The sequence below is a fragment of the Botryllus schlosseri genome, chromosome 10 (genome assembly GCF_051294905.1).
Source record: "Botryllus schlosseri isolate E-star chromosome 10, Bs_hap1, whole genome shotgun sequence".
In the NCBI taxonomy this organism is placed as follows: Eukaryota; Metazoa; Chordata; class Ascidiacea; order Stolidobranchia; family Styelidae; genus Botryllus; species Botryllus schlosseri.
In genome coordinates this window covers 18,101,771-18,127,662 of record NC_137245.1, presented here as the reverse complement: position 1 = coordinate 18,127,662, position 25,892 = coordinate 18,101,771, and the positions used below count along the sequence as shown (strand labels likewise).

The window sequence follows — 25,892 nt, the reverse complement described above, 5'->3', positions numbered from 1 at the left end:
TCTAATCATGACATAGCTTTAGTCGATCTTTGTTGCAACATTGGATTATTGGAGTGATTTCATCAGAGCCGGAATGTCGTCAGCGGGGCGCGGAGATGGGTCCACTTTTATCTCGTACGTTTCGGAAGCTGAAAAAGATAGTGCCGTGAGTTGATCCTACCCGCAACTACTTGGTTTTAGTGTAACGTACGAGCAACATGAGACGATCAAAATTCTTCGAGGATTTCACGAAATTTAGAAAAATAATTTTCGAGAGATTGAATTGCTTGTGTACATCTGTACAGGACGCTGGTTATTCATAATTCTCGCGGCTCTGCGCCTTATTTGCGGTAAAAATTGTTCAATGTGCAATTGTATATTAAGGCTGTTGAATAAACTTCTTTTTTTTCCAAGTTTTACTTGGGTGATCAAATTAGTAAGTTGGATAAAAAAGGCTGTCGACCAAATTTGACTCAATTTCAACCAGTAGAAGCCGAGCAATTTGGAATTGAAATTTGATCCTTTTTTTTATATTTTAGTAGTACTGGCTGTGACTTTGAGTAATATATTTGTAGCAGTTTGCCATGTCCTGACATCATGTTTTAAGCATGCCTGAAAGTAGATGCTTTTTCACGTGTCCCCATCTTGTGAAGGGCTTGTGATAGTGATGAAGACATCGTTAACGAATGAAAAAAATAGACAGCGATTAGTTAAAAATTAGTCAACATCATTGAAATAGCCTCGTTCGAAGTATTAAAACGATTATGATGTAATTCGCAAATAACAGACCTCCCACACTGAAATCAGTGACCATGAAGAGCTAAGAAACGGACAAGCTGCTCGAATGATATACATGAAAATATTGTTTCCTAAATGATATTCTTTTGATTTACTTGTACGGTACCACTTGCAGTCACCCTGCCCAATCCTGCTGGCATGTGCATATTTGGTTTCAGAGAGACAAGAAACTAGCCGAAGCGATGTCCAAGATGTCTCCATATCCGGAAGAACAGCTAGAAAAGGAACTCTTACCTGGAGAAATAGTGATCGGCAATGCAAACAAGGTACGGGTACTTGGAAGATTGAATTTCAATGTTTGAACTGATATTTGAAATGGGACGTTTGTTCGAATAGCAGGATTAAGTTGATCTATACAATACATCCATTTGATTGGTCCAAAACCTCTTATTGTTCGTATGTGATTTAAACAGGTGGTGGTTTAATATTTTGCGGTTATTTGACGGTCTTGGATTTTGAGACATTGAGATAATGATTTTGGGTGATTTATGTACAGCACGGTGGCCTGTGTGCCATCTCAATCGAAATTCCATATCAGCTTACGCTACTGCCCGCCCCCCCCCTGCTTTGCCAATTTTATCAAAATCAGCGAATTGTTGAATGATTGAGTTTCTGTATGCAAATATTTGTAGCAATGACAATAAGAAAGATGGATAGAATTGAAATTGGTATTTCACATATTTCTATTCTTGCACTGCCTCATGACAAGTAGCCAGTAACATTCATTGACAGACCAGGAACCAGGGTTCCAAATACTGGTACTCTGGGCTGTTGGTTGTCATTGAATTGTTTCGTTTCGAAATGGTTCGTTGGTCGGTAGCCTATTTGATCTAGTTGTTTTTTGCATCACTGAATAGTGTTATTTCACATTTGCACTTCCGCAAACGGTACAACGATTTTATAAGTACTTATAAATACCAGAGCACTAACTAGAATTAAATACACATTAATGTGTAGCAGGTCTGTTGCATATTAATTCAAGTTGCACAGTGAATTGGCCATTGGTGCTCCCGTCAGTTTTGTACTAAGGAATAGTTTGACTGAAGCATAGCATTCTTACAGCGTGAAATGTTACGGTTCTACATTTAGGTTCACTCAGCTGCGTTCTATCTAGATTGTAGACCCCACAGCCTACAAGTTGGTAACTACGACTACGAGTTAACATTATGTCGCAAAACTAACTAGAAACTACTTTGGTCAACATTATCTCATAGTAATGACCGACATTCTGGCAGCAAAATATTTGCGTGAATTAGGCCTAAAATTATAAAAGACGCAGTAGTTTATTTTTTGTCCTTGATGATGTGTTTGTCAAGTTTTACCCTTGTTTTGAAAGTGATGCATCCTTCGACACGGTCTACCCAAATCCATCATTCACTAAATTCATAATTTGAACCTGAAAGTGGACTGTTCACTATTGTATAAAATGAACAAGTTATAATTTTTGCGACTCTAAGAGTAAGTCCGTGCGAAATCGATGCAGCTTGATCGCAGTCTCGGCTGATCTCAGCACCGTATCCCAATATAGCACGTTTATGGCTCTTGCTGGTACATCTCCAATATGCTTTAATGATAATGAAAATAAGGTTCGCAAGTCACGGTATTACATACCAGCAGATGGGCTACCTGAAAATATACGAGTGACTGCGTCTGCGTTTGTGCATGAAGAGTAGCATGGTATTTGATTGTCGATTATGGCAGATGTTGTAGCATTCAAGGACGTATTTGAGAGGCAGTAGGCCTATGATATTTTTGCAGACCTTTCTTTAGGCGAGTAACATAGAGGTTTAAGTAGAAACCTCGCTGCTTTATAATGCATCATTACAAAAGAACATTAACTAATGAGAACGATACTATGAAAACGTTTATAGCACAATATATCATTCTTCAAAATATTCTCAATTTGACGAGAGGTTAGAGTACCATAACGGTGGATATACATCTGATCTAGCCGGATTATTACAACATGACTATTGAAACGTTAACAGGAAGTCAACTGCCATGCAACTTTTCTGTAACTCTATAATGCCTTTGCAGATTTTCCTTGGTGAAAATTTTAGGCTAGGCGCGGAGTACCTTGCATAGGCTACCTGTTTTCAGCCCCTATGCGTCTGCGTCTGACCATTGTGAATCAAGCTGCACTTTTTTGCTAACAGGTCACTGATACAATGCCGTCGTGACAGCAAACAATTGCACGGGTCATTTTTCAATTGAGTGTATGTATATTGATCTTCTAATCTCAGGTTATCAGGTATAACGTCCATGATGACACGTCGCGCGGAATCTCTGGTAGCTTGACCTGCACAAACTTCCGGCTTATATTTCTGACGGCGGAGAAAGCAAGCTACGATTTGGTGAACTACTGATACATTCTAATCTTTGAATCTTTCTGTAACTGATGTCGCTGCCTTTATTTTTAGATCGAACTTAAGAATAGAATGCTGAATGAGCTGGACATTCTGTTGAATAACGTTGAAAGTATTTTTGTCGGTGAGATTTGTTTATGGTCGCTCATATCTCGGGTTTTTCTTGAAAATTTTAGTGTTTTTGTCATTATTTGTTAGCTTAGTCTGTTATCCAAATCATCTTGTGGTTTGTAGACCTCAAATGACCTGCCTATAGCGCTGTTTTCGCCAAGTTATATGATTGAAACTGTTTTTTGTTGTACAAAATGCATCATTTTATTATCCAGCTACTCTGTAGGCGACAGGCGTACTCCGTGGTGCCGTCACATGTAGGCCTATTCTTTACTGTTTAACTTACACCCTATGCTGTCATATCGCGAAATGCAATTCCAACGGATAGTTTGATGGCATGGAAGGTTTATGACTGTTCATGAGAGAAATCTCATACGTGTATGAAATTCGGACTATGCTCAAAGCAATAGCTATAAGCGTAGTTCACCGCAGCTTCGCCCCCCCCCCCCCTTGATATGCTTTCACACGCCCCAGTTTAAGAACCACTGCCCTGTGCCTTATAATCGAACTTCACTTCATTTTATTCGGGATTTAATCTTCAACGACTCACATAAAACTGCAACAGGTGTGTGGAGGTATCAGTTTTCGGGGCTGTGATGCATGACAAGTTGTGAGTCAATCACATACCCACATTTTTGCAACAAAGTTGTGCCTATTCTTCATGCTTCATGGTCATCGCAACGGAAAAGGCAGCTAATAACTATGTTTTAACTATGTCTACCAGAATATCCCAACAAAAGAAAGAGGCTTGTGCCAGGTTCAAAAATCAAGGACGGTATTCAAAAGTTGGAACTTCAATGCAAGGACTTCCGAGTGGCAGCGTTCAACTTCAAATTCACTCTGAAAGGCGAGGAAAAAAAGGTGGGACGCCATTTTATTATGCGTGCCAGGATGGTTCCTGAGTATTTCTGATGTTTGCCGTCAGTAATCGGCAATAATCCTTTCGAATTTTGAAGTTTTGAATCATCTTACTGAAATTTAATCCCGATATGAGATTCCGTTGCATGGTAAATTTGCAATATGAATTTTTACATTGGAAATGGGATCCTCAAACTGCTGAGATACTGTCGGTGGAGCCATGTCATAATTTTTCATTTTCAACAAATTGTGATGAAAGCAATGAAATTACCATGACATCAGTAAAAACCGTTGGTAAATTATGGTATATACATGTTTATTGGTGTATGATAAACCACATTGGAGGTATTTTGTACTACTAAGTAAACTTTTCCTTGAGTATAAAGAAATGTACGACTGCCAGTTAATCCGTGGAATTTCAATTGAAACCAAGATATTACAGAATTAACTTGAATATCCTGTTTCTGCGTTGACCTGATACTACTTTGACAAGGATTAAGACCAGATAATGGTTGATGAAAGACGCATGATTTTGACTGATCCCATTATTTTACATGCAGCTACCAGAAGTCTTCTGTTGTTGTTTTAAGAAACCACTGGAGAGGACCGCTTTCCCTCAGGAATAATAACATAATAACTGTGTATAGCGTCCATATATCATAATTTATCAATCTGCTGAAGATGCTTGTAATACGTACTGTACAATGTGCACAACATAGTGAGTTTGAAAGATTGAATGTATTGTTTGGTAAGTTTTAGGAAAAGTATGCTTTCGCTATTGAAATGCATGTTCGTAAAAGAATATCGTATATATTGATAATCGGGATGTTTGCCGATAAAAAAACCTTGCAAACACTATGTTCCAAATCGTGGTGCATTGTTACGACATCATTCATAATTTCAGGTTATCAACGCGATTGTTTACCATTCCTATCCTCAGGCGGTTACTAGAATGTTCGCCTTTGATTACAAGCATGGAAAAGATATCAATAAAGGTACGCTCTTCGACAGCAATTAAACTTTGTGTGTGATGAATGCCTTGACCTGTAATAATGCAGTTGGCTACTCTAGATGATCTTGTTTCTTTTCTAATTCGGGAATTTTTCGACGTGATATCCGGTTGCTTTGTTCTGAGCATTATTATTATTATTTCACTAGTTGTACTACAGGTCGCTGTTGTCATCGTGGCATATCATTTCTCTGTTATAGCATAGTAATTTAAACCCGGGGTAATAACTACAGCGGCCACCGCTTGAACTGGTATTCAGCTGGACAATCAGTGGAATATTCATGATACACCAAACTGATATCTGTTAGTTTTGTGAATATAAGTCTTGCCTAGCCCATTTTGTTGGCTGACCTGTGAGATTACTCCGCTTCGCCACGAGAAAAAACTTCCAATGATTTTCACTGGTTTCGAAGTTTAGAATGTAATAGAGAATACTCTCTGATGTGATATCGGGTTCGAGGTGTACTTATCCTTGGTCACAATGCCGCAAATGTTGCACCAAACTGTTTAAAAGTAGCTTAGCCGGTAACATGTGAACAAAATTCGACGAAATGCAGCAACGTCACATTTCTTTCGAAAGAGACCCGACAATCGGAATAAAGTTGTTTGTTTTATTGCAAGCTCAAAATGTGACGAGTCACTGGTGTAAACAGATTTCTCCTTGGAGAATATGGAATTTTTGGAAGGGAGACGCAGGAACGCATTGCGGTGTGATATAATCAGAATTGGCTTGCGTGATTTACCATCCGTTACGCTTATCCTTGCACAAATCACAGGCCCAGAGACACATTCATCCCGTTCTCGCATTTTTCCACGCGCTTTCCTGCAGCATTTGTATCGTGGGGCCCCGACGATTGATTTCTTCATTCATTCGTCTCGATGCATGAAATTTTGCTACCGCATCACGTCAAACCACGCAAGACTCAAAAGCGTTGTCACGAACAGCGTTGTGTTTTCTCAGTTTGTGACGTGCCGCTGTATCGTTGTCAAGCAGACTGGGAGCACGAGCTGGACCGGTGCAACGTGCCCAAAAAGCTGTGGCGGGTCACGGTGATGAATAGGAAATTTACAGAGTCGCCGACGTGAGGCACATTTGTACGCGCCCTGTTTTCATGCCGGTTATCCGTTGTGTTTGGCCTTTTTTAGCATGCCCGCGTATTTCATTGTTCCCGCGTCTATCAAAGACAATGAGCTGACTGAAGCGAGCAAACATTTCACCGAAAGTCGTCTTCCCGTGAGTCGAATGTCGAATGCACGTGTTGCGATTGCGCCGTTATTTTTTGTTGCTTACTTTTCTAGAGCATGAATTTGGAGCGTAGTCACTTGGAGATGTTAGTTTCCTTAAAAAATCTTTGAATTGCCACTTCCTGCATTTACATCTGGTAGAGATGTACGGTGGTAGTAGACTGGTGGTCAGTAGCAACACTTATGGGTCTATTTAATAATTGCCTGATTATGCCTTGGCGACATGTTGGAATTCGGTCTCGAGTGTGGTGCCAAAGCGCGATGTGTTGAGTTAATTAGAACTTTCCAAGTGCGAACAAATGATAGTAAATTTGGAATACAGAACCCTGTTTCTAGAATTCTTTATGGACTGTTCAAATCTAAAATTGCAATCTTGTGCATCTTCTAACACCTCATTTTGATACCAACCAATTGGCAGGATATTTGAAATTTCCATTATACCGAAGGGATTTAATGGTCGGGAAGAGATAACGTGATAAGATGATTTGTGATGGTCAGACTGTGGGATATGGGAGATTTCTCTGCAAGAAAAACAATTGTCCTGACTCCTGAGGACAAAAATGATATACTATGGCTCCAATATTCGTTGGTAGTATTTCAAACTAAAATGATGTCGTCAAAGTGCGGTGTCTAAATATTATCTGTGTATCCCTGATCCAAACCCCTTTCGAAGTTTCATGCTGTTGAAATTCGCAAGCCATATGCAATCCTAGAAAATTCTGACTGCGAAGGCGATAATGCAAACCCGCTTCATGACTTGACGTAGCGTGTTAAATTTGTATTTTTTCAGATGTGGTCGTGGACCGATCCCAACGGCTGTACAATGTCACGAATGGCGGCATTGAGGTCCGACACGGAGCATGTCTACTATGAAACCAAACTGCACAAGGCTATCGAGGCGTCAGATCTGAAGCGGAGGCTGGTGAAGTAGGACAGATGTGCTTTGTGAACATGTGGAATTGATTCGACATTATCAAGTGTGCTCGCTCTTTTTACAGAGTCGTCAACATTTCTAAGTTATGCCCTTCGTGCCTTCAACTCCAGCAATCGTTTAACAAATTGAAAAACATATGCATGCCAGGTCAGTTTTTTTTAGCTTTTACGCTATTCTACTGTGTATGTTTCTTCCTGCCAATGTAAGTCATTATCTGATAACGCTAAGGTTACCATACGTCCTCTTTCAAGAGAATTTGTCCTCTTTTTGACTTTTTTGAAAGTGTCCTCGGTGGACGCCCAAATATCCTCTTTTTTTTAGAATATTGTTTGAATATAGGGCAAAATTTGACTGAGATACAGTAAATGAGCACTGAAGTTACGCTCCGGGAGCTGAGCCAGAAAGTTGACCTTTTTTTTTAGTTAAACGACCACGAAATGCAAAAAAATTACCATTTTTTCAGGATTTTCCTCCGGTATTGCAGGTCTGAAAATTTTGAAAAAGTGTCCTTTTTAAGATTTCCAAAATATGGTAACCCTAGCTAACGAGAATCGATTTAAACACAGAGAATGTGTTGATTTCACTTCATAGCTCATGAAACACTTTGAAAACGCCCGTGATATCATAAAGCTGAATCTGTGGTCCCGTATCTTTGCACCAACGGACAAAAGCTGTCATCTTCTCTTATATAGATATATGTTAGTAACTCATGTTGACTGAACTGTTGTATATTTCTTTGAGACACATGAGCACATCGTGATGATACACTGATACAGGCCTGTGTCCTATCACCGCACGGAATAATTCACATGTGGCAAATGGATAGTACAACTCGCTGAGTTTTGGCAACTCAACCCCGAGTGCCAGTTAACCCCACCAAACAAATGCGGTCTTCGCAAACAACCCCACGAAACAAATGCGGTTTTTTCGAACATACGTTTCTTGTTTACCTTGTGTTCTATTTATAGTAGTTTCTCGGATTCATACTTGAAAAAATTGATGACAGGAGTTATATCCACGATTCTTATAACTGGGTTCAAATTTTTATTGTGTGTGGAAACACTAACAGCGCTGAACTTTCTAGAAGTCTATTATTTACACATTTAGATTCAACCTTTCACATACTTAAATCCGGAATAGTATTTGATTTGAAAAAATTATACATCATCACTGCTAAGCTTGATAATCAGGGTTATTACCGGCTCATTTTAATCTTTATAACATTGTCAGGAAACGAACAAAACTTCTGGGACACCGATCGTGAATGGCTTTCTACCCTTCATTCGTCGAAATGGATGCAACACGTCAGCAGCGCACTTACTGTAGCCAAGGATGTCGCTTGTGCCTTACGGGACGAAAAACGTAACGTCGCCATTCAAGGTACTGACTTCTGATTTTTGTGAGAATCCGTGTGTAACATTTTCCGAGAGAGGTGGTCGGTAACGAGGTACTTCTACTTTTTTGGAGTACTCAAGTAGGGCTAGGCTGCTGTGAACGTAGCCACCTCTGACTGACTACCAAAAGTTTGTGACGCCTCGTCCGAATCTACTTTTTGTAATTACATACCCGAGTGCTTTTGACACCTCTCACTTTCTGCTTCTGTTTAAAGTAGTTTTGACATGATTTGTAAATTACTATTACTATTTATAGAATATAAATTTAACGTTGTTACTTCTAGTTGTTCTTGAGTAGCAATGCTGGCCTCCTCTGATTACCAGGGGTATGGGTCTTCCATGTACCTTCGTAAGTGTTGTTACAGACTTCTCATCTCTCAGTGGCCCACCTCCAACTAAAAAGAGTAATCATTTTTGTGTTGTGCTAATTATGGCTTCATTGCTATCAAATTTAGAAATAATTCGCGCCAAACACAAAAAAAGGTGTGACTATCGCCTTAGAACTACTTAATCGGCCAAGAAGTCATGTGGTGTACCTGGAATGGCTTCTGATCTACTGGTAGGTTGCAACCGACGTATTGAGCATCCCTGATCTAGATGTACCGTGCACTATAGGAAGTTAAAACCCTGTTCATATCATGCCAGTCTGATACTTAACCCATCCCCGGAGCATGGTGTAATTTGTGAGAAAAATTCATCACTGCACTCGAATGATCCTACTCTCGTTAAAGATATTTCAAGTCGCATCTCTGATTACCATTTTCCCTTATTAAAACGTTCAGGTTACTGAGCTGAGTATAATAATATTTCATGATAATGACGGTAGCCTAAACAACCTCAGCAACTACTTTTGCCATTGCCGCGATATGTCAAAACCACTATTTCTCTTTTTGTGGTTTTATTGCCATCCAGGTTCAGTGGTGTCATTTATTTTGATGCAATTTATTACCAAATAAACCGCAGTGCCCAACTGCCAATTTGACTTGTTTGCTTTGAATCTGTTATCAGCTGTTGACTTATGATTTCTATCTTCTGTAATTGCCGCAATGTACCTATATAACACTCGGTTACATATAACTTGGCTTACATAACACACATTTCGATCTCTACTTTGTTGAAATAGAAAGGTATCACATCTGTTAAAGGTCATAGCTAGGGCAAATTTTTGTTGCAATAAATCGCAACAAAGTTGCCCTTAATTTTAACAAAAGTTGCAGGAAAAAGTTGCATTCATAATTTTTGTTAAATTTAGGGTATTAGGTGCGCGCTCCGTTGTATAACCTGGTTCCTGCAGAGCCGTCAAATTTGACAGCAGCATTTATATTTATTATTATATGTTACAGCATTTATAAAGTGATCTATTTACATATTGTTCGGGCACCGTCTTGCTTGTGCTTGGCAGGGTTACTTAAACTTCTTGCTTTCAAGCCATTGCGTCATAGATAACAGTGAGATGCAGCTAAGTGAGCTATAACCCATCATAAAGCTCTTTGTTATGCAAATTACTGAGAGTAGAACCATACTAGAAGTGATTAATTGCATGTTTTTTAAATCGCTCCTTGACATTTTACGCAATATTTGATAAAAGTTGCAGTAAAAATTGGCATGAAAAAAGGAGAAAAGTTGCAAAAAGTTCCACTATAAAATCCCTCCAAACATCGTAAAACATCATAGTAGATAAATCCCGAGTATCTTGGAAGCTGCCGGAAGCCGTAAAAAAAAAGTTGCAAAAGTTGCAGAAACTTGCCGTAGTCATAACCAAATCAATAAGAACTAGTGTGATTTTAAAGTTGTTGTCGTCATCCTGCTATCTGATATACTACAAAGTTGACTTTTTTGATGAATAGACCTGTCTATATTTTTAATTAGTCATCACAGTCATCACTACATCAGCTTCCCAAATCTTGCATCCAGAGTACTCAAAGTGCTAGGGTGCCGCAAGCAATTTATCCTTTTCAAAGGGTGCTGTGTGGTCGAAAAAGTTGTGAACCACTGCAGTAACATGTCATTCAGACGACTTCATCCTGTATTTTTTCTGTGAAAATGTATGATTTATGAACCTTTATTCTCAGTCAATTTTAGTTGAGTGATTCTGTCATGTATTCCTAATCGGGGAGACCACTGAAGGGAGCAGACATAAACCGTTGAAGGCTGATGGCATTCACTCGGCCAAAAGTTACGATTTGCTCAAAATTCTTTTGAAATGTAAAGTTTAGTGTGAGGATTGAAGTTTGTCTTACACTTCCTTCAGAGACCAATGGCATCGATGTAACGCCTGTCGTCACCAGTTTGGTCCAATTGATGCTGGATCCCTCCGCCAGGACCTTGAGGGGATTACAAGCGCTCATACAAAGAGAGTGGGTCGTGGCGGGACATCCGTTTTTAGACCGCTTGGGTCATTTGTGCCAACCGAAACGGAAAAAGACGAAACAGCTGATGTCGCTAACGGAAGAGGGGGAGTCCACACAAATGGTATGGCATTGGGAATTAATGAAAGGCTTATGATTGAACTCTACTGTGTCATAAAGTGATTTGTAGCAAAGTACATTCGCTTGCATAGGATGCTCTCATATATTGTCTTTACTAATACTATTACGTGGTGTGTTTTTCTAGTCTGTTACCGTACTTTTGCAACAGTGCCTTGTTAAATCGAAGGGCTTCCTCTCCGTCATACTTTCAACGTTGAACGTATGTTGACGCTGACTTTTATAAATGGCATATTGATAACTAAGCGCTCAACAACTTTTATATCACAAGCGACTATGCTTCCACCTGTTTGTGAGCAGTCATGTTATACGAAGTCAATGGATATTCAGACCACATGTAGTACCTGTTATGTCATCTCTGGGATCCAGCGGCTCGCAACATGTTCTGGAACAGTCATAATCATCACAATATTTGCAGTGCCGACTACATGCTCTCGTTTTCATGTCATGGTGTTGAAATTGCTGCCATCTTATAGTTTAAGAGTCATGCCTCATTGTGATTATCCAATGTCAAATCCTATTACACGCTTTCTATCTGGTTAGTCTGTTGCTTATGTAAACAAACGGCGATGTCCTTGGTTGTTGGTAGCTTGAGGCGAAAGGTCGCGATGTTGTGACATTTGACGCGATGGCCTTTGCGATCATTCTTAACCTTTCTATTTGCGTTGTAGTTTTACATTCAATGGCTTTTGGTGTCCTTGAAGCTTGTAATGGTACCTGCACAGATGGTTTTCTTGTCTTGTTAAATCTATTTGTATAGGACATCGGGAATTGAAGCCATGACCTACTGATCAACAAGCAAGTCCCTACATCATTACGCTATCTTGTCAGTTGATTCGATCCGTTATCAGCTATAGATGTAGAATTTGTGCTTCTCCAAGGCAAAAATTGTGGGGCCATCGGCTATACAGCCTCTGCCTTGCACGTTATCCGTCTGACTAGACGCGTTTTCCAGGCACCGGTTTTCCTTCTGTTCCTGGATTGCGTTTATCAAATGATGGTACAATTTCCCGCCAAGTTCGAACCGAGCACGACGTTTCTTACGGTGCTGTACGACGCGACTCAGCTCACCATTTTCGATACGTTCATTTTCAACAACGAAAAGCAAAGGCACGACAAGCTCTGCGAATATGGCGTAAGTCTGCCCGAGTTTATTTCGTAGCATCAGCCTTGGCGCAGCTATGGAAGTTTTCTTAGCCAACGGAGACAGCTCAAGACGTTTTTCCAAACTTGATTGACTTCACGAGTTTGACAAATTAGTTCCAAAAAGTAAAAGTAGTTTGTTTTACCTTACTGCTCGAATTGTGAAAGATAAACATTAAAATTACTGGCTCGTAGACATTTCTATTTGGCCCAGGCGCAAAACTGACACACAAACGACAAGAACTGACAACGACGAATGTTGCGACGAACATAGGAAGAATGTTAAAAAAGCTTGGAGACATGCAGACAAACATGCAGTTTTGAATAAAAGTCATATCAAACACACTTGTTCCAGTCTGCCCGTCACCAAACACGCATACTTCCCTGTGAAAACATCATTTCTCGTCAAATTAATGAACTACAATATATGACGAGAGGGGACACTACCTTACGATATCCAAAAAAGTACCTAGAGAACAATCGCGACCGCAGCGATCCATTTCATTTATGAAACGTGTATTTTCAGCTCCGCGATAAGCCGTACGCATTACAAGAGGTTGATAAAGTGCCGCCATCGCAGTCGCTCCCGATATGGGCTTGGGAGAGGCAGTACACCAAACGGGACATGTCTCTCTTTAACAATCCGCTCTACAGGTAGAGACTAGTTACAAAATCAAATTGAGCCGATATGGACGCCTTGCTTGGTAAATTCAGAATGAGAGTTCTGGATGACGACATGAACTACGCCGAAAAAAGTTATCTTCGCTCCGAACGCAAGCGCCATGCTGAAGATAATTCGTACGGGACTAGGTAATTGTATGCCTTATCGAGAGTTTGATTGCGTGAAATACGTCCATAGATTGTAATGGAGGGTGACCTTTTTCTTATGACTGAAAACAAAGAGGCTCTGTTGATGGTTTAGCTGCAAGATATCTATAACAGAAATATACTGCAGTATGATTTCTATGAGCGCGGCGGCCTAACTAACTAGGTTGGATGGTAACAGGTGATTATTCTGGTATCAGCATAGGTGGTATGACACAACATAGGGAAACGCATGTTTAAATAACGAAAAGGAACCTCGGATCGCACAAAAAGGGTCTTAGTAGGTGCAAGCTCCTCCATCTCATTAGCAATTGATACCCGTGTCAATAAAGGCCGATATCAGGTAGTCCAATAAATTTTGTCAAAAATAAGCGAGTGCAAAGGAGGGCTGTGGAGACGATTCACTTTACCACCGACTCTACCCCAACTACAACATCCATGTAAATCTACTCGGAGAATGATACGTTTTTCACAAATCTTTGGTGATTATTATTACCAAATCGTGATCGCAGAAAGAACTAAAGTTTGTTAAGGCCATCACATGGAAACCGCATAATTTCTGCAAATGCGGTGGCACTCCTTGGTAACACTTGATTCGATTTTGAAGTAGTCTGAGTTGCAACATTTTAACCAACTCCGACTCCAGGCAATATGTGTTTCCTAAACTCAATTCCAAAAGTATCACAAAATTTGTGTGACTCTGACTGCATCAAGAGAAAATTTACCGAAACTCCAACTCCACAGCCCTGGTGTAAAGTAAGCGTATGTGTATTTGACCGCTTGAGCCTGCTTGAGCTCTAATCGAACTTGTCAGACTAAATTAATTCACAAACCCTGGCTTGTGTGCCTTGAGTTGGCTTATATCAAAAGACGCCAGCCGGGTTTATGTTAACAGAAACAGTTTGTCCGTGATCAAATTGAATTACATGCCGGTGACGTCATATTTGGCGATACGATTGTGGATACCGGTATACAATGTTCTTTCCAATTCTCAACTAGATGCTGACATTTACCCCTGATTAGTGTCAGCCGAAAATTTACGTGTTCATTTCAACAGGAGTATATTTTATCAAACCGAACCGAACACTGTTCAAAATCAGCACAAGTTATCTAAACACGCCGACTTCTTTTCGTCAACCGCCACATCGAATTTCCGACAGAATCGACCGGAACGGAGACCTGCCCGACGGCGTGACCTCGTTTTGCAAGCAGCCGCGGAAGAGCCCGACCAAGTCCCCAGCCAGGGGCGCCAAGAAGAAGTCCAACGACAGAAACAACAAGACGGACGAGCAGACGAAGAGAACGGAACTGGACACGCCGCACCCGATCAACAAGGCCGGCGAATCGAAGAAGGAGCCGTTCAAGGCAACTGTCGGCGGGCACTATCCGAAGGTGGTGTTACATTCTAGGCCTTTGTGTAATGGTAAACCAGAGGAGGTCAAAGTAATTGTTGTCGGCACTCAAGTGGGAGTAGAAGTAACGTAGATATAGTAGAAATAGTGATTTCCGGGTAAGAAAAAGTAAGTATTCTAGGTCTAATTTTGCCTAAAATCTTGACCTGTCATGTAGAAGTAGAATTGGTCTAAAATCAAAACCACTTGGAGTAGAAGTATTTCATCACTGATCACCTTTGCGGTAATCATGGATGTCCTCACTTTGAAGGCCGGTGTATGATTTTCGAGTTCAATCCTGTTCAACTGACTATTTTATAACTCTGTTTGTTCATAATATACGAATTTTCCGCACTTTACGCAGTTTCTGACCCTATTTTACAAACACCAGTACTGATAAATGAAATACCAATAATGTGGTAACATACCATTCTTCAACAAAACACCTGTCTTGGCCGTCCAAGTCACGAGTCATACCGGTATGACTTAGTCGAGTCATGCGCTATGACTCGAGTACAAGCCGAGTCAAAACACATATTTTAGAAAATGACTCACAAACTGAGTCACCAAAAATAAATCGTGACTCGAGTCATTACAACGTTGTTTATGATTATTTCCCCCATTTTCTGCAAGGGCTGCGACGATACATAGGGGATATTAGGACTGTGAGAAAGTTTTTCTTCTACTTTTATGTTGAATTACAGAGCTTTCGTCTGTCGTTAGTTTTTGATCCATGTCGATGGCAACCCTGTCCATGCAAATAAGAATCGAACGATACCAGCGTAAAATTGTAACAGGTAGCGCTGATGCCAAACAAAAATCACTTGCTGGGGAAGCAGACGTCAATGATAACGACTGCCGGGGAGAGCGCCTCGAAAGATTACGAGGGGGAGAGAATGTCGCGGTCAAAAAGTTACGGCGATCGTTATGGTGACGACGATGTCGTCGACGTAGCGGAGGAAGGTGTTTTCGTGCCGCTGTCTGAGTTTGCAGCGTCGAGGTCGACGGAAAACGACGGGAAGGCGAGATTGAGGTGCGTTGATGTGACTCTGATTCGGCCGGAAATACCTATTTCTAAAGGTAGCGTGCTACAAGATTTACAGAAAAATGTATCCTTTGCCAAGTTTTTCGTATCTCTTTTGATCGCGACACAATATTCCAGGTTTTCCTTTCGGAGGAAGAAGGCCAAGGACAACGGCTACGAACATTCGACCGAGGAGCCCAAAACGTACCCCGCACGCATGCAAGACCTCACGGTACAGCCGCGACCCGCCAAATTACCGGGTAGGTGCTCGCAGACTTGCGCGCATAAAGTTGGCGCCGGTTATAACGATCACGTGTCTCTCCAGTGTGATATTCTGAATTTTCAACTTCGGAAACACTGAAGAGTTTTTCTGACCACGAGACTTAAGTACCCTACTCTCGAGTTCCTGTTTAATAGTCACGCTCTAGTTTTGTTTCTCTCAGTCTGCGTGCGACTGGTGGAAGCCAGAGGCGGTTAGTAGCCGAGTACTTCTACTTTTTCAGAATGTGCCAGTAGTTATGGCAGTGGTCGGGAACCTTTTTTGTCTGAAGAGCCATATTGGCCCTATTTTTCCATCTCAACTCCTAAAGAGCCATACATGCCAATGAACTGTTACGTCACAATTGAAAATTCATGACGTCATGGTAGCACTAATTCGAGCTCACTGCATGGGATTCCTCGTGTGCGCCATATTTTCTCAGTTAAATCTGGTATTTATTGTTCGGAAACGAAGGTCGAAACGAGAGGTATAGAACAGACGGGCGGGCCAAGCCTCACCCTTGATAACGCAATTCATATGTAGCTTAGAATTTTAACTGATATTAATTGAATGTGACTGTCACATTGATTACGAAAATCTAAATACTTCTCAAAGTATTCGGCGGCAACATAACGTTGCACTACACATATACATTTTATCGCCGGTAGGCTACTGCACAGAGCTATACTTACCGATCAAGAATGTGGATAGCTATGGCGTTGTTTGTAATTCAAGTTTGTAATTGTCACATTCACAACAGTTCATTTCGCGACAACAGTTCATTTCGCGACGTAGATCAGGAAGATAATGCATATTTGAAAACTGCATTTTGAAATGGGCGGCACCGTGTCTGCTATGCTCTTTCATTAATCAACGTATCGCGCAATTCAAGATTTTGAGTCCTGTACATAGAATTGGCGAGTGATATTGGCCACCGGCGTGACAGTAACTTAAATTTGATGATTTTGAAAAGAGGGGGTCCGAGCCCCTAAACCTGAAGACGACATTGTCTTTACCTTTCAAAGACATGTTTGTATTACTGCCACAAGAATAATTATTTTGGCCGTGATTAAAATTTACCAACAACTCTTTGCAATATTGATCAAATCAATACAAAAATAAATATTTGGGCAAAGAGCCATATCTTATGCCCAAAAGAGCCATATATGGCTCGCGGTCACTGAGTTATGGCCTACTTGCACTACTTACTCAAAGTGGATATGTTTTGTGACTGCTCCCAATTCTACGTAAGATTTTGTGGCAAAACCGCTTATATTTCACGCTTTGGTTTAGGTTAAGTAGATAGTAAACGTGATTCAGATCAGGCAAAGGCTATAAATTCTGCCATTAGCAAACATATGTAAGATATTCCTGTTCGCGCGAAAATTACCGGGACGCCAGATTTCGTGTTGTCGGGAGAGGCCGTTCACACTTTCATTTGGGTGCCTTGGAGTCGTCTTTTAACAGAATACGCCAGCCAAGCCTGTGACTAAAGAAAGAGTTTGTGTACCATCCAAAAATAGTGCATTGAGGTTAAGCGCTCCCTTCGCTTCGATTCTTTGAAATTTCATGAAGGTCACGTCACATTTTGTGATACGGTTATTGATATAAAGCGTTGTTTCCGATTCTCTATTAGTTTCTGACGATTACCCCTGACGAGTGTCAGCCGAAAATATTCGAGTTTTTTTCTAAATTACAAAATGTACTATCCGATTGTATATTGAAGTTCTGTACCTCAAAGAAGGTCTTCAAAGTAAATTTCGGATATGTTTGCCATTGCATTGCGGTAACTGAATATATTTTTGAAAATTGTGGATATTTGCAGCGTCCATTGGTCATTTTGCGGTAGTGGTGAAGATGCATCCTGCAATTTCAAGGGTAGCCTACTCTAATCTACTGCTAATAGCCCGTGATCCAACAACTAAATATACTTTTGGAACTACTTCCTATTACTTTTAGACATTTTAAACATGTACTCAAGTAGAAATTTATGGAATTGATTCTACTCCTGTTTCGTGCCAATGGTGACTACGTTTACTATGACCACTTATGGTGAAAACGGTCCATTCGTTTTCAGGAGCTTTTTCTCCACTATACCCAAAGGCGAACGTGGCTAATTTGAAATTTTGGCGACAGTGTTACTTGCGGTGGTTGCACTGGTCGCAGGTGTACGGTGGAGGTCCGGCGTCTTTGTTGCAGCAAGAGTCCTTCTTATATGACGACATACATATACTTCACAATAAGGTGAGACGACGACTATGCATCGCACTAGAACCCATACGTTTTCGTTCGTTTTACTTTCGATAGCTGTAGATTGTTGTAAGCTAGCCAAATAATCTCCCATTCCTTTTCAGGTACAGATTCTAAAAACTGAACTCATGGACGGCCCTTCCGATTTTCCGCCTGCCTTTTTGGACCGCGGGTCGGACAATCCGAGCGGCATGTACTTTTATCACGACGGCGAGAGCGACGCGGCGTTCGACGGGACGTCCAATCGATCATCGAGTCAGAACAGCATCAATTTGCTGTCGAGTTATTATCCATACTCGCCCATCACGGGACTGCGAAGCGACTCTGTTCTCGGTGAGTGGATTTTGTGGGTTATTCGAACGGGTTTTGCGGGGTTGTAAGTTTTAAGTCTCAAGGTTCCAAGTTCTCAAGTTTTGTCTCGAGTTAAGTCGAGTCATTTTCCATTCACCACCGAGTTCAAGTCAAGGAGCAACGTGTCCAGTCGGAGTTATAGTGTTAAGACTCGAGTCCGAGTTCAAGATATTGTGTTAAAGTTAACTGTTCATTATCTTGCTCAACTTGGGTTCAACCAGGGTTGTAACCAAGTCAGAAGGTCCCGAGTCACGAGTCAATCACACTTTTATAGTTTTGAATCGAGTCAAGTCGAGTCATTTTCAATTCACCACCGAGTCAAGTCATTGATTAGAGGGTCGAGTCCGAGTCATAGAGTTGCGACTCGAGTCCGAGTCCAAGTCATTGTGTTCACTGCTCAGTTGTGAGTTCAATCAGGTTCAGCCCACTTTTTCAACTCTGCTCGAGTGATATAGAATGGCTTGTATTCATAATATGGTTATTTTTCTCACTCTTAACAGTTTCTGGCCCTATTTTCCAAGTATCAGGACTGATAGACGAAATACCAATAATGGAGTGACTTTACTATTCTTCGAAGTTACAAGAAATGGTTGGTTGGTTGGTTCCAGTCATACACAATGACTCGAGTACAAGTCCAGTCGATACAAAAATTGTCTCGAGTTGAGTCATTCAACACATTTTAAAAATGGACTCGAGTGAAATTGAGTCACCAAGAAATCGTTGGGTTCAACTCGCTTTTCTGAAACTCCCGGTGATAACGAAGGCCTCGGACTCATAATATATTATACTCATTGATCTCGCACTAAATTTATTCAAACGGATGAAAGACAGTTTTTGGGCCTATTTTTCAATTATCGGCCCCGATATATTAGACTTGAATATGTCATACGTGAATTGACTCGAGTCGAGACACTCTCCATTTTTAAGAAAATGACTCGAGTCAAATTAGTAGTTGTTGGTGCCTCTCGCAATTTTGAAAGTGACTACCTCTGCTTAACTGCTAAAAGTGTGCGATCGAATCTTCTCGAAACTACTCGCCCAAGAATTCTTCAGACCTTTTATTTTCTACTTCCCGCTTGACTTCACTTCTTCTTGGAAATTGCTACTTGTACTTGTAACCCAGGCTGTGGGATCCGTTCGTCGTTCACTTTACCACCGACATTTTCAATATACTGACTCTGATACTGACTCTAGACTTTTGTTGTGTTCTTCACAGAACTCGAGCATTCCTGTAAATCTGTTTAGTAAATGTTATGTTTATTACATTTTGAGTTATGATTATTTCCATACGAATAAACTTTTATCCTTTTACAAAAGTTGTGCTCTAATAAAGAAATTCAGTTTGTCAAAGTTTGTTATGTAAAGAACTTCTATAACTGCAACGGCACTTTCAGTAACATCTTAGAAGATATGTGTTGCTCCAATTCCGATTCCGATTCCCCTCGGAATTATAAGAATTTTACGGCCTCTACTTCTACTTCCACTTACTTGGGCTGCTGTAAAACCGCACGGGACCTAACAGACTGGAATATCGAAATTTAAAAACAAATCTTTTTCCAGGCACTCCCATGTCACACTTCTTGCAAGGAGGCTCGTTTTTCAACTTCGGCCGTAATCGCGGCCGGCATTCGCGCTCCGCCTCCGGCATCTCGATAACCCGATCGGTCGCGCAGTCCGTGGAAGACCTCACGTCCGTGACGATACCCGCGCTGTCCTCGAAAAGCGTCGAAGACCTGACCTCGGGTGCCGAGAACGGCATGAGGCAGAGAGTGCAGAGCGACCTGCCGAGCGGCCGGAGGCGTTCGCGTCCGGAACACAAAACGGACAGCTTGCCAACGCAGGCAACGCTAGTTCGTGAGAGCGTGTCTTACGAAACTTCCCTGTAATTTCAATCATGATCGTCACGTGTTCTGTAATGTTTTTGTTTTTTATTTGGGCTGTCGGGCGTTTGAGCATGCGACACAATGGGAAACGGTATTTGAGCATATGTATTTATAACACCAAAACTGTGCCCAACCAAAACCCTTACACCAACCCTGATCCATAGGCAGTATTCAAAGTTACTGTCATCCCAAAAGCCATACTTTTGCAGCCGTTTCTGTATACTAGTATAGCTAACCGGTTTGCTGAGATCATGAAATTTCCTGAGATGGCTCTATAGATCCAGGGCAAATTGGCTGAATCCGACCAATGCGCTTAACTTAACCATAAATATAACTTTAATTAGCCCTATCCCAAGTGTCGCACGCTATTATGTCGCATGCTCATATGTCCACGAGCCGCTTTTCTCTCTTTGATATCCGATCAAGTCAATGATAATCAGGTCGTGTTGAGTATCTTTTTTTTTGTGTCGCGCGCGAGGTTGAACTGACAGTGCCTTGCGTTTTATATTGAGTGTTCGTGTGTGGATTTTGTGCTTTAAATGAAATTGGATCGCCCACTTTTATGAATTTTCTTTTTACGCGTGCATCCAGTACTGACCGGGTCTGTTGATTTGCGCGGCGGTGACAATCAATTGTTTGAAATCAAGTCTTTCAGTATGTGCAATATGTAACTTGATTTTGGAATTTCTATGATGATGTTCTAGGTTTAGCTCATTGCGAATCGTAACCAGAAGGGAATGACTAGGTTATATTGACACTGTTGAATTGGTGACTTCATGTCGTTCGGTTTCGCCCTTCAATTTTTTGTTTGGGCTCTAGCTGCGCCTTGATTGATACTATTGAAAACAGTGACTGGCCCTTGCCCATGTTCAATCGCGTTACAAACGGGCTGTCAGTCATTGGGTATTTTATAGTTTAATGTTTTGATCCTCCTTCAATTGCTATATTGAATATAAACACTGAACTGGGTTGAATTTCCATGATAAAGATGGCGCCAGAATCCAAAGAGAGGCGCGTTTGATATCAGCCTAGTCCCGAAACAGCCACGCTGTTACGAAAAATTCATGTGTCTGGCTAGGTAAATCTGAGTTGAGGAACGTCAGTCTTGTGTAAATCTTGTGGCGAATGCGAACGTTGCTTGGAAGCAGACTCAGTTACCTGATTGCTCGATTGCTTTCTGATCTATTACAGGCCTATTTTGGTTAACCCCCCTGACTTTTATTGCATGAAGTTGGCAGGTAATGTTCATTGGCCGTAGAGTGAAGTCTCGGCCGCATGCTATTTCGTAGAGTGTTTAGTGACAAGTTTGTTTTTTTATATAATGACGCTGATCGGGTGATCAAATGCCGACTCAACTAATCATGCTTTGTGTACTATAACATGAGTGAGCTGTATTTTTCGATTATCTTTTGAGAAAATATAAATCGATCAATCTTGACCTCTGTTCCTTTATCTGAGGCAGTTCTAGCTTTTCGAGTGCAACCACAGTTCGGCTTGGATGATTACCCACCATCCATAACGAGCAGACTGGTCTTGACCAGTGAGAGAGGTTCATGATGAATGCAGACTCGCAAATATATATATACCTAAAAGGTTTCTTGTTAAATTTACACCCTCCATACGCAGCCTACGTGCGAAGGTACTACATATCCGTGCTTGAATGTAGGTAAGGAAAATACACAACACCGCAGCAGATTAATTTGTGCCTCACATTGTATTATCTAACTATATGCTGTCAGGCAGGGTTAACATATTTTGGTAATCTGAAAAAGGACACTTTTTCAAATGTTTTAGACTTACAATACCGGAGAATAATCCGAAAAAATGGTAAATTTATTCCGAGTTTGTCGTTCGTTGACTAAAAAATGAGGTCATTTCTCCGAGTCGTCTCCAGAAATACACACTGTCGTTGAATTCTTCGTTGGTTGACTAAAAAGAGGTCAACTCCCGAAATACGCGCCGGGACGCTACTTGAGTACTGATTTCCTATATCTCGATCGAATTTTAACATGCATTTAACCAAGTTTTCAAAAAAGAGGACAAATTCTCAAAAAAGAAGACATTTGGGCGTCCTCTGAGGACACTAACAAAAAGTCAAAAAAAGAGGACAAATCCTCGTAAGAGAGGAGGTATGGTAACCCTAATGTCAGGTCACTGTACGCAAAGAACCGATTTTCATCTTGTTTCAGGAAGGGGATTTGGTGCCTTAGCATTATTAATTTGAATTTTCGGAATCAGTGCGAAAATAGCATTCGAATGATAGCATTGATGCTTGGCATGGCCAGAGCCGGGGATAACGGTAGGCTACAATCAAATATTAATCATAAACATGGCAGTAAGTTATATTACACGCAGCATGAATCAGTAACTCAGGTTCAAGGGGACGGAGCAACCATGAATGACAATCACGAAGCGTTAGACGGAAGTTATATCGCAGTTGTGACGTGTTCATCATCCTTGAGTCTTTCTTCCTTGTTCACCCAAAATATCGCCGCCCAGCCGCAACAACCTTTTGGAGGCTTGTCGCGAGGCATGGTATCCGGTGCGGCCCTGTTTGCGTTTTTTCTTCCATCCTTGCTGACCTGAAAATTTCTAATCCATGGACAACATACCGGGGGTGGTGTTTGTTCAATGTCGCTATAAGTATGACTTTCAGATTGCCCGCCTGCATTTGAAGTTCTTGTGTGAGATGATGCGTCGGCAGCGTGCCTGCCTCTTTGAGGCTGACTGGGTGGCTTTCGCTTTCCTCCAATATTCAGGATTCGTTTCCAGGGGCAGCATCCAGGTCCATCGGGCTCCTCGAGTGTATCTCGCTGTCCATCCAATGACGTTTCATCCTTCTGTGTCACGTGGAAGATTGCACGCCAGCAAGAGCAGCAACTATCATCGGCTCTCTCTTGCATTCCGTCAAATTCAGGACTACCCTCCCGTTGTGTCTGATGGATAAGACGATTTGAAGAGGAGAAAATAAAGAAAGTCACTGAAGGTCAATAGCAGTCTTGCAAATGCAATTTGTGTGAATGGAGATACAAGCCACGATAGAAGGGAATGACAGTGAATTGTATAATGTATAGCACGATAAGGATTTCATTTGTTTCGAGGTTACAATGTCAATATTGTCCAGCAATGTTGTAGGAGTAATCGTTATTACATCAACATTTATTGTATGGACGGAACGTTTAATTGGCAGATTTTTGACAAGATTTTATCACCTGTCAATCAGGTTTATTGATATTTTTATCGTTTCAAAACATCACAAGACTGCGATACAATGAAAAGATAGGAAGGTGTCGAAACAACTCAGAGTAGCCTTTAAGATCAGACACCCACCTTAGCCTATGCGAAGTAAATAAGAGGCGTGCACACTGAATGAAAAGTAATGCAGATAATATAAGACGCAAGCGACAAAATGAGGTGACATGTGGCGTAGGGCGAGGTCGATGTTAGGTCGTGGTCAGGTAATCCTGAAGACTGGCTAGTATTGATTTAGAAGAAATTGCTTGTATTTCGACTTGGTCGTCCTCAAGAACCAATTTGTCAAAACTAGCGATGAAAGTCGCTCGGAGGGCTGGGCAAAATCGATTACCTGAATGATTCGATTCTGAATAACGTTTTACGGTTCGAGTCGAGTCGAGTATTCGAGTATCACTCAAAATATCCTATGTCAAAGTTCAAATACGCATACCTTTTATGCTACAACAATTAATATAATGTAGCCTATGTTATCCGTGACATTGAAGATACTTTGGTATTTTTTCGACTATTCCGATTTCATTGTAGGCTACTTCTTGACAATGTTGCGGGATGATCATGACTTCGAAAATGTGTTATTTCCAGTAACGTTAGGCTTACCATATTTCGGAAATCTAAAAAGAGGACACTCTTTCAGAAATTTGAGACTTGCAAAACCGGAGAAGAATTCTCAAAAACCAGTGAATTTTTCCCACTTTGTGATCGGTTGACTAAAAAAAAGGTCATCTTGCCGCTCAGAGCTAAAATCACCGTTTTTCACTCCGAAATACCCGCCGGTGCGTCACTTCGGTGCTAATTTACAACATATCACTCGCATTTTGCTCTAAATCTGACCTAAATTTTCAAAAAAGAGGACAAAATCTCAAAAAAGAGGACAAAAGGGCGTCCTCCGAGGCACTGGCGTAGCAGCATGTGCTGCCGCCCCTGGCTCTCGCTTAAAATGCCGCCCCCCTCAGTAGACCGCAGCAAATTTCTACGTAGATTCATCTTCAAGCAATCTTTTCAAAAAATATATTACAAATAATATGCCGCGTCTCAGCCTCACCGTCTCAACGTTAATAACACCAAAAATAATAAAGACGAGAAATAGCGAACGAATGTATTTCATTTTCGAGTCTTAATTAACACTTGTATAAATTTAAGCCCAATCTGTCAACCTGACAATTATAACCAACTTATACAGTTCCTAGGACCGGTTTACCTTCACGGCTATCTCGGTCTGTTGTACCAAATCGTAACTAGGGCTGGGCACAATGATTCGAGTACTCCAATCTGATGATTCAAGTCCAGTAGTAAAAGACGATTTTTTTCGAGTACTGAAATTATACGCTCCTCGCCATTGATGTTAATTTATCAACGATAATTATAGTTTCGATACTATTTTCCACTGTGGAAGCCTTGAAACATTGATTGGCCGTATCGCAGCATACAAAACATGTAGTGCAAAGTTATTAAGTTTAGTGGAAATACCACATTTCAGAAGTCATGATCACCCCTCAACATTGTCACAAAATGTAATGAAATCAGTATGGTCGAAAAAATACCAAAGTATCTTTAATGTGACGTATAACAGGCGTTATATTCTTTTTGGTGGGATAAAAGGTACATATTTTAACTGTGACATATGGCATTCTGTTTTGACCTCATATATAGGGATACTGGAATACTCGACTCGAAGCATATTATTATTAATAAGTGATTCAGAATCGAATCATTCAGGTACTCGATTTTGCCAAACCCCAATCGTAACCCAAAGTATAGATCACCAACCTACGGCTAGGTGGGCAACTTAGTTGTCACACTTGAATACCCACTACCCAGACACTACTGATGAGACAGGTAAAAGCAGCATAATTGGTCATGGTCATCCTATAGTTGGCCAGGCCCTCCGTGCGGTCAAATTTAACAATACTGATCGTAATCGAAAGCTATTGCTGCCCTGATTCCGGAAATACAATTTAAATCCTGGTTTGAAAATCGGCAATTTTCCGAATAATCGCTCGATGTAATTTCCATTATCATGGTCGATTGGTCATTGTGTTCCGATTGTTAGGAGTGGTTCCATTGTCATGTTAACATATTCCAAATCAACGCGACACTAGCTTTCGATTGAGACCAGTCTGATTAAATTTTACCTCCCGGGACGCCAGCTATATAGGACTACCAATTACGCTGCTTTTAGCCGGCTGTGTAGTGTACACTGTGCACTAGGGCTCTTCAAAAATGACTTTTTCTCAAATCGCACTGGCTACTTGATAAAATTGTTAGGTTGCTTAATTTAAGCCTACACACCAAATTTGGTTCAATTCCAACCAGTAGCCGCATTGCTACAGG

At 41.0% G+C, this 25,892-nt stretch overlaps 2 protein-coding genes across 2 annotated transcripts in view; one reads left to right on the top strand and one right to left on the bottom strand.

Moving 5' to 3' along the window:
• Positions 1 to 3: 3 nt before the first annotated feature.
• On the top strand, positions 4 to 21,744 carry LOC145447918 (myotubularin-related protein 10-A-like). Its single transcript, XM_080326189.1, has 21 exons — positions 4 to 145; positions 936 to 1,043; positions 3,021 to 3,131; positions 3,198 to 3,267; positions 3,979 to 4,115; positions 5,017 to 5,107; positions 6,083 to 6,203; positions 6,268 to 6,355; positions 7,157 to 7,293; positions 7,365 to 7,447; positions 8,531 to 8,680; positions 10,946 to 11,166; positions 12,136 to 12,315; positions 12,850 to 12,977; positions 13,038 to 13,133; positions 14,309 to 14,540; positions 15,337 to 15,572; positions 15,702 to 15,823; positions 17,900 to 18,066; positions 18,177 to 18,405; positions 19,984 to 21,744. Exons 1-21 carry the CDS (start codon positions 74 to 76, stop codon positions 20,307 to 20,309), a joined length of 3,105 nt encoding a protein of 1,034 aa, XP_080182315.1. The 5' UTR covers positions 4 to 73; the 3' UTR covers positions 20,310 to 21,744.
• A 257-nt stretch (positions 21,745 to 22,001) lies between these two features.
• The window catches only part of LOC145447917 (uncharacterized), a 45,167-nt gene continuing 41,276 nt past the window's right edge, over positions 22,002 to 25,892 (bottom strand). Inside the window, exon 19 of the mRNA XM_080326187.1 lies at positions 22,002 to 23,242. Within this exon, the coding sequence (XP_080182313.1) occupies positions 22,733 to 23,242 (510 nt within the window). The 3' untranslated portion in view covers positions 22,002 to 22,732. The remainder of the gene's footprint in view (positions 23,243 to 25,892) is intronic.